Below are 10,093 nucleotides of genomic sequence, written 5' to 3'. Positions count from 1 at the left end.
CTGTCTTGGCTTTACTCTAATTAGCCATGGCTCTCCAGTTTTTCATCACTTCCATCAAGTTTATTTTAACTCAGTTTTTTTCTTTTTTTTGTCCTTTGTTTTTTTTTTGTTTACTTTAATGATATTTAATTACTAAATGTACTTGTTTTTGGCATCACTGCCCTTTACTTTCCACAAACATGTGTATCGATTATACTACAATATCAAAATAAATAAAAAAGTTATCTATTTTATCTAAGTATCTTAAGCGACAAAACCAACAATAAGGTTACCTACAATACATGATAAATTAGGACCTAGACTTGATCAAATCCAACCACATCCAATTGAGGAAGCCATATTCGAATCAATTAACTAAAATTTGTGTAGAAGTAACTTATGACATAACGCTTATAATTTAGTTTTGATAAGCATAATAGTTTATTTAAAAAAAAGAAAAAAAGCACAATTACTCAAGCTTATCAAGCTCTTGTTCAAAAACCTCTAGAACAGCCTTCTGAATACGGATTTGGCTATTCAAGGGAAGGCCATCCAAGTTTTTTGCAAGCGTGCAACAAAAACCATAGTTTCTTGACCCTTCCCACTCGTCCTTTTTATTGATCCTAGTTTCAAGAAATTGCTTGACAACAGACATGGTATGTTGTACATCTGCTGTCTGTTGTAATTCTTCTGTTGCAGTGGGGAGTCTTTTTCTTTTATTGTGAGAGTTGGAGGTGGAAGTAGTTGAAGAGTTTGAAGTGAAGGTTTTTGGGAGGTTAAAGCGTTATTGGGAGCGTTGGAGATAGAAGTAGATGAGGACTTTGGGGTAAATTCTAGGCGAACAAGAGTTGCTGGACTAGGAGAATAAACTGGGGTTGGTGATGGATTTGGCACACTTGGGATTCGCGGTTGGGATTATGAAGGAGGAGTGGGGGATGGGGAAAGATTTCACATGAGGAGTTTGAATTTGATATTTGGCGGTTTGGGGGATGGGGGATGATTTCACTTTAGGAGTTTGAGTTGTATTTTTGGCGGATTGGGGGATGGGGACATATTGATGATGAGGACTTTGATATTTGGAGGATTGGGGGATGGGGAAAAATTCCACATGAGGAGTTTGAGTTTAATATTTGGAGGATTGAGGAATATCTGAGTAGAGGTTTGATGTTGAGCTTTCATCACTTGAAGTGGTAGTGGGTAGGTCTGCAAGTCCATCATCTCCAGAGAGCTGAATAATGACTGTCTCTTCAGTATGTACCAGATTCCCTGATGTCCTGCAAGACAAAGTAAGTTGAAAATATTTCCATTTACACTACAAAGCACATATATTTTTAGTTTTTAACCCTATCTGTAGCTATCTTTGAAAACCAGAAAATTAAACAGTCTAATTTTTTCACAGAGAGTAAACATAACAGAAGAAAGATGCAAATGGTTGGTAGTTTGTCAAGGATTACTATTCCTTAATAGCCTTGCAATCAGTTATAATAAATTGAAGGACCTTAGTAGATTGTTAATACATTACTGAAGTTGGCACAAATAAAAAGTACTAAGGTCTACTACACATAAGGGGCATGAAGGATGAGTAAATCTTTAATAATTAGAGGTGACTGCACAAAAATATTCACAGTAAGATTTCAACAAAATATTTTAGGATAAAATACAGGCAGCATCTATAGGAAAGTGACCAATAAGGTTTCAATAAAATATTTTAGGATAACATGCAGTCATCATCTATAGGAAAAATACTTTCCAATCCACAATAATCAATCAAAAATCATCAAATGCAACATCTCTAATCAACTGCAAATGTAACATAAAGCAAAATTAAGAAAAACTTGAATTCCTCTACAGTTTGAAAAATTGGGCTTCTTGAAAAAATTTATTACTTTGCAACCTGAACTCAAAACAATAGAACCACAATAAATTCCTATTTTGCAACCCAAACATTCTAGATACATGTAAATTGCAACACACCCAAGTATTTGCAACTAGCTAGCATGCAAAAAAAAAAAAAAAGACTTTTGCTGTAAAGGGCTTGGCACACATAGCTGATTTTGGGAACCGATTTCAGCATCAGTGGACAGACGATAGTGGTAAGAAGAATTTATTGAAAGAAAAATTTATTGCGCGAGATTTTCAAAACAAAAAGTCATGGACATAAATAATCCACTGGAGTTTATTAATAGTTGCATGATTGATCTCAGCTTAGTTGTCAGCTCTGTAATAGGGTCTTTCTCCGTGTGGCTTTTGAATCGGTGCCGAAAACTAAAAATTTTTCAAGCTGAAATCAACGCCGATTTCTCTTAAAATCAGCGCTGAAGGGCTCGGCACACATAGCTGATTTTGGGAACCGATTTCAGTATCAGTGGACAAACGATACCGGTAAAAAAATTTACTGAAAAAAATTTATTGCGCAAGATTTTCAAAAGAAAGAATCATAGACCAAAATGGTCAAAAAGAGTTTTTTAATAGTTGCATGATTGATCTCAGCTTAGTTCTCAGTTTAGTTCTCAGCTCAGTAGCGGGGTCTTTCATCACAGACATCTTTGACTGACTAGTCATCTGTATCACTATTTTTTGATGATCATGATGAAAATCGGGGCTGATTTTTTAAATCGGCAGCAAAAACAAGAAATTTTTTCAAGCTCAAATTGACGCCGATTTTATTAAAAATTATTCGCATATTAATAAAAAAAAATCGGCGCAGATTTGGAAATCAGTTCCCAAAATCAGCTACGTGTGCCCAGCCCTTAAAAGGTTCAATCAGACACATAGGATTTTCCTATAATGTTGAAAGGAAATCCTCATAGGTTGAAAGGAATTCCGTTCAGACGTCATTTTGACAGATTTTTAAAGTCTTACAGCAAGAAATTTGAAATATTACAAAATGTCTTTGAATTCTAACCTTGAATGAGGAAATGGCAGAACATCTTTTATTTGACTGCGCTGGAACAGAAGCGAAGAGTAAGAATATGGTAAAGGTTAGCAGTTAAAAAAAAAGTCCACAGAGTAGGGACAAACTAAGTGGAGCGGGATTGAATAGTGATTGTGTTGATGGACTCAAGTTTATATAAAACTTCATAGAGTATATTCATGGGATACATCATATGTAAACCAAGTAGTATAGTGACTACAAGAAGCCTCCTGAGTCCTTGCAGGAAGAGAGGAGGAACCATCCATTTCAATTTCAATTCTGACCTTGAAGATTTAGCTGTAGTAGCTGCTCTATTAGGTGCAACTGTTTCTACTAGTATCTGCAGCAGAAGAGCCAGAAAAAGAAGAAGATGGTGGGTTCGTCCAGTACATGCTGTGAGTGCTTAATAATTTACACAGATGACTAGCCTAGGTCTACTCAACTTTTTTTTTGGTGTAGGAAGTTCCAGTTTTTCCTAATATCATTAACGCAAATTCTGTACTGATTGCATGCTTTACTAGTTGTGAACTAGTCTATTTGCACTGCTAGGTAAAATTCTAGATTATGAGCTTTTTACTAGCCTGCCTATTTCAGAAAGTAGCCCAGTGGCTAGGCTAGAGTAACAAACAAGAACCTACAGTAATGAATTGAAAGCCTAAAACATGTCCTGGGAAAGTATTTACAAGCTCTTTCCACATATTCCCTTTTAGAAGATTGTATAGACTAAGTAAAGAAGACAGCTCGAGACTATTGACATAGCCTAATCTAACCTTCTCATCCCTGGGAAAATCTGCTTAATCTCTTTCCTTTATTCTTTTTTTAGTCAAATGTTTTGTAACTAGGTTTGAAAATAATTTTAAGTAGTTATCCCTAATTCAAATAGGCAAGTAAGCGGCATTAAACCTATAACTTTTTTCCAAATTTAATATTGCTTATATTTTCCCAATTTTTAAAAACCTTGTAAATGAAGAATTAGCAATAAAGTTCTACTTTTGACCATCTTGTAAAGGGGTTAGGTTCAGAAAATGAAACTTTCAAGGATGGGTCTACAGGCTAAAGTATATCCTTGGGAGGTATTTTGATATACCTGCCTCCACTCCTTCCTCTAGAGGGTCATGAGCTTTAAAAAATTGTGTTCTAAAAGTGGAACCTTGCAAAATAGATATTCTGCTTAAAGGAAGTACAACAAAATTGTTTTCAGCTTCACAACTTTTCTCAATCCCAATTTATGAGGTTCTAAAGATATGCAAATACATTTCCTAAATTTTGAAAAAAAACATTGATGTGGCTTAAAATTCTGCTCAAATAATAAGAAACCCATTTTTATAACTAAGGCCAGAGAAAAAGAAACTGAAAACTGAAAATTAAGTTAAAATATTGTTTGGTCAAAATTTCAATAAATATAGACATTCCATGTAGACAAATTTCAGAACTGTCTTGAGAGTGAAGTCGGTTATATAAGTACTTCAAAACACCTTCCAATGACATACCCTAGCCTTTAAACCCATCCTTGAAAGTTTCATTTTCCTAACGTAACCCCTTTCCAAGATTGCCAAAAGTACCTAAGCAGAATTTTACTGAATTAGCAAAGGGATTAGGCTCTAAACACTTTTCTTAAGCCATGTTTGTGATGTAAATCTTTTCTGAAAGTTTCAATGGTAAAATTCTAGATAAAGGGCTTTTGGCTATCTTAGAATATGGTTGATTTAGGCAAATAAGATTTTAAGGAATGGATCCAGAGCCTCAATGATATCCTAGGAAGATAGTATGAAGCTGCTATCTCTACTTCTCTTTTATTTCTAGGGCTTATAAGAAATTGTTTGCTTTAATTTGTATTGTATATTCACTCCTGTAAGTTTCATGTGCTTAATATACATCCTTTGGGGTTCTCCAAGAATTCAAATAAATATGGCAATATAAAAACAGGGGGGAGGGCATTGAAATTGTTCGTAACATGGATATGAATTGAAACATTTAAAATACATGCTAAAAAAAAGTTACAAAGTTTAGTTCAATTTTCTGACTATTTTATGAATAAAATGAGGCTTCTCTGATGCTTGATGTAGTCTTATTAGATGCTTGATTAGTCATATTTACAATTTTGGTCTTTATTGAATGTTTTTCAGTTGAGAGATATCCATGGGTTCTATGGTGCCCTCACAAAAGAAATGGAGGAGATGGACCCTGAGCTGTTTTTTAAAACCTATTGGATGGATAAAGAGCACGTGAATCCTGTTGCAACTCTGGTCCAAGCTGATATTGTGAAAGAGGACACAATAATGAGACCTGCGATTCCAGTTAAGGCCCGTTTAGCTGTGACACTTAGGTGAGAATTATTCTGTACTTTTGCTTTTGGTATAGATTAGGACCCAACCAGTATAGATTCTTGGGGTCGGATAACATATATTGCTAGTATACTGACTCAGTACCAATATAATTTGCTGATAAATTCCTCTCTGGAAAAAAAACCTTACCTGAAGTTTAAACCTCCTATTCTTTGCCCATATTCCTACTCACTTGTTTCTTCATTGTCTATGCACACCAAAGAACAGCCTCAACAATTCACTGTGTATTCCAAATGCATATATGCTTTTTATGGTATTTGTATTATGGGGGAGAGAGGATTGTTAGAGGTGGAATTTGTTTTGAACTACCTGTTCAATGTTGTGAGGTAAAGAGTATCAAGATTGAATGTGATTCACTCATCCATCTGATTTGTGGTAGGTGGAGTTGGATGACGTTTTTTTACTTTTACCTTATGATGTTATTTATAAATCAAAGAATAGAGGCTTGATATGATCTTTTTTGTCTTTACTATTGATTCCCCACTGGGAGCCCCATTCGTCATGAGAATTATGCCTAGCATCTGGTGATACAAACAAAGACAAAATAATAAGCAATAATTTTATTTAGATAATCACCCAAAGATAGATAGACAACGGAGTTTCAGTAAACAGTATGACAAAAATGGCTTAAACTCAGTGTTGTTCCTCCAGACTGAATTTATGGTTTATTCATATATGCCTGAGTTGGAAGCATGTTTCCCCTATTTGGTTGTTCCCATTACTGTTAAGCAGTTAATTCATGTTTTGCACTGTGAAACAATTAATCCAATTTTGTTTGGAAAAACATGCAGGCTTCATAGATATATTTGTCATAAAGGCTAAGAATCTGAAAGTCATGTTAATATTGTTATATTTTTTTTTTTGTTTTTTTTTATAGAGGATTTACCTTTATATTGAAAAAAAAAACTGCCAGGATAATGGTTTGATTACCTTAGATATTTTGTCTGACAAACCCAGATTTTTTTTTTTTTTTGCCTCACCATAACAAGCTTCAGGCAATATATTTATATGTTGAGAAATATACACACAGTTTTTGACCTATTTATTACTAAAAACACTTGATTAAGCTACGTGATCAACACTGCCACATTTAAATGAGGAAAAAATGGCCTTGATAAATTTCTTTGTGATAGAAGGTAAAATACCTTATTTGGATTTTCTTGACTGTTAAAATATTTTATATATAACAGTCAATAGAATTTTTCTCAGAGGCTTGGTCATTAAGGTAAATTGAAAGTTTTCTACCCTTTGTACTTTGCAGAAATTAAGTCAGTGTAAGGTTTTGATCTTATGCCCAATTTTAGAAAGCATATAAGTGTGATATAAATGGATTTGAACTATTGAGTGTATCTCCTTTCACTTTTTTTCTTAGTTGGATAACAAATTCAAACTTGAATTTTTTTTTATTTCAATATTGTGGCCCCAGTTTTTTTTTTTTTTTGTATTATATTTTACAAATGAATTTATAAAGATAAATTTTTATTTATAAAATATTACAACTATCCTATCTTTGTGGAAGTTCCCTTTTATATATACATATTATATAAATATTTTATTTTCAGGTATCTTGCAAGTGGGAATTCTATGGCAACATTATCATTGTGTTACAGAATGGGACAATCCACAATTTCAGGCATCATAAAAGAAACATGTGAAGCAATGGAAAAACTTACAACCTATTTATATGAAGCCACCTTCCAAGGAAGATGTTTATGCAATAGCCAGAGATTTTTCCGAACTTTGGGACTTTCCACATTGCATTGGGGCAATTGATGGGAAACACTGTCAAATTCAGTGTCCTTCTAATTCTGGTTCTGATTTTTTCAATTTTCATCAATTTTACAGCATAGTTTAGATGGTTGCTGTAGATGCTCGCTACAAGTTTATTTATATTGACGTAGGCGCTAAACGAAAGGAAAATGACAGTACTGTCTATTCTAGGTCAAGCTTTGGTACTGCTTTGTATAATATCACCCTACCCAACTGTGTTGCCAAATTCGGAGGATTTTTTCCAATTTGGATTTGTTATGGATGAAGTTTTCGCTCTTCAAAAATACTTAATACTGCCGTATCCAAAGTATGGTAGCCTCACTCAACAACAGAAGAAATTTAAGTAGCATCTGTCACAGGCAAGAAGAGTGGTAGAAAATGATTTGGGGATAATGTCCATGATAATTAGAATCATCAAAAGTAGTGTCAATTGCAACCTGTAAACAATAGACATTATACTAAAAACCACTTGCATCTTGCATAACTTTCTGTCAGGATCTAATTTTTCATGAAATGACTTCATCGAACTTGTTGACTAGAAAGTATATGGGCAAATTATTTCAGAGTCTTGGTGCAACGGCTCTAGCCTAGAGGCAGCCGGAAATTTATCCAGCAATTTCTCATCTAGAAATGCTATCCTAGTATTCCTTAAAGAAATACCTTTAAGGAATATTTTACTGGTTTTGGATCTGTTCCGTGGCAGAATCAGTCTGTGGAAAATGGGATATATTAGATTCAGTCTGTCCAATTTTTTTTCTCTTTCCAGTTTGCAATTGAGGCTATTTCTATAAAACATGTAGGTTAAATCGAAGTTATTAACATGGTATTGTTTTGGGATTGGGGTAAATACTTGAATAGCATATTAGTACAATTTAGTTTTTAATGATTAGCAATCTTCAAAGAGAATAGTGCTGGATAATCTTGAGGAATAGAAAAAAAAATATTAGATGAAAATTGTCTTTCTAGAACTCAAACTATTTTGAAGAAAATCCCATTTATTTATTAAATTTTTTATTTTTTTCATGGTTTCCTTGTAGCAATTTTGCATTTATCTTAAAAACTAATCTTTTTGTTATTATTTCTCAAATATATTTAAGAAGTTATTGAAATATAATGTTTTGTTCAACCCCAACACTCCAATCAGATTCAAAGCCTGTTTTGGCTTCATTTTGAAATTGAAGCTATTTGCCACTGAATTTGTAATGTTGCTTAAGCAAGACAATTTTTTTTTCCTTTTTTGTTTTTATTTACTTGCTTAACCCAAGACACTTCCTAAACCCCATAAAGTACAAACCTCAAGATGTTTCTTTTTCAAGCCCCTATTTTTTTCCAGTACTAAAACATGCACAGAAAGGTATCAAAATTACAATATTTATTTTAAAAATTTGGCAAGAAAGAAAATTATCCAAATATTTTTTCAACAATAGACATTCTATATGTGCTAGTAATCTCCTTTTCTTTAGTGTCTACTTTATTCTTGTCTTCCATAGTTTTTGGTACTATTTTAATTTGTATTTTGGTAACATGACACATATACTGGACTAGCAGGATTATTTCTCCTATTAATGTTATTTAATTTTTGTCTTGCATAGTTTTTGGTTTGCTTTAATGATTATTTGTTCATTTGGGGTCTAATTTTTTGGGGTCTCCAATTACCTTCAAATGAATCACAGAGTTGATAGACAATTTGAATTGCCTTTATTAAATCCCCTATACCTTAGTTCTTCCTTAGGATGGATGATAGACTATCTATCAACCATTGTTGTATGTCTCTTAAAAAGTTATGCTAGCTTTGCATCTCACAGAGACAATCTGTCTTGGCTTTAATCTAATTAGCCTTGGCTTTCCAGTTTTTCATTATTTCCATTAAGTTGATTTTAATTCAGTTTTTTTTCTTCTTCTTGTCCTTTGTTTTTTTTTTTTAATTTAATGAATTTTAATTCCTAAATTTAATTTTTTTTTGCATCACTGGCCTTTACTTTATACAAACATGTGTACCGATTATACTACAATATCAAAACAAATAAAAAAGTTATCTATCTTATCTATGTATCTTAAGCGCCAAAACCAACAATAAGGTTATCTACCATACATGATTTATTAGGACCTTGACTTGATCAAATCCAACCACATCCAATTGAGGAAGCCATATTCGAATCAATTAACTAAAATTTGTGTAGAAGTAACTTATGACATAACGCTTATAATTTAGTTTTGATAAGCATAATAGTTTATTTAAAAAAAAGAAAAAAAGCACAATTACTCAAGCTTATCAAGCTCTTGTTCAAAAACCTCTAGAACAGCCTTCTGAATACGGATTTGCCTATTCAAGGGAAGACCATCCAATTTTTTTGCAAGCGTGCAACAAAATCCATAGTTTCTTGACCCTTCCCACTCGTCCTTTTTATTGATCCTAGTTTCAAGAAACTGCTTAACAACAGACATGGTATGTTGTACATCTGCTGTCTGTTGTAATTCTTCTGTTGCAGTGGGGAGTCTTTTTCTTTTATTGTGAGATTTGGAGGTGGAAGTAGTTGAAGAGTTTGAAGTGAAGGTTTTTGGGAGGTTAAAGCGTTAGTGGGAGCGTTGGAGATAGAAGTAGAGGAGGACTTTGCGGGCGATTCAAGGTGCAAAAGTTTTGCTGGACTAGGAAAACAATCTGGGGTGGTTGATGGATTTTGCACACTTGGGATTTGAGATTATGATGGAGGATTGGGGGCGGGGCACAGATTTCACTTGAGGAGTTGGAAGTTGCTATTGGGAGGAGGGGGGGATGAGGGAAAAATCCACATAAGGAGTTTGCGGGAGATAGGGGGAGGAGGGGGGGCTGGATGCATAGTTCACAGTATAATGGTGAATTTGATATGGGGCGGCGTTGATTCGTGTGACAGAGTCCATATAAGTAGTTTGAGTTTGATCTTATAAGGCGTGAGGAAGATCTGAGTAGAATTGTGATGGTGAGATTTCATCACGTGAAGTGGTGGTGGGTAGTTCTGCGAGTCCATCATCTCCAGAAAGCTGAATAATGACTGTCTCTTCAGTATATACCAGATTCCCTGATGTCGTGCAAGACAAAGTAAGTTGA

The 10,093-nt window shown here is 33.9% G+C and overlaps 1 protein-coding gene across 1 annotated transcript; it reads left to right on the top strand.

Annotated features, from left to right (window-relative positions):
* Positions 1-1,214: 1,214 nt before the first annotated feature.
* Positions 1,215-7,105, top strand: LOC148947781 (uncharacterized). Its single transcript, XM_089096008.1, has 4 exons — positions 1,215-1,265; positions 3,064-3,288; positions 5,020-5,219; positions 6,801-7,105. Exons 1-4 carry the CDS (start codon positions 1,215-1,217, stop codon positions 7,009-7,011), a joined length of 687 nt encoding a protein of 228 aa, XP_088952134.1. The 3' UTR covers positions 7,012-7,105.
* The last annotated feature ends 2,988 nt before the right edge of the window (positions 7,106-10,093 follow it).

The sequence above is a fragment of the Artemia sp. Qi Xiang Cuo genome, chromosome 10, assembly GCF_049724085.1.
Source record: "Artemia sp. Qi Xiang Cuo chromosome 10, ASM4972408v1, whole genome shotgun sequence".
NCBI lineage: Eukaryota > Metazoa > Arthropoda > Branchiopoda > Anostraca > Artemiidae > Artemia > Artemia sp. Qi Xiang Cuo.
This window is presented reverse-complemented; position numbering and strand designations above follow the sequence as displayed.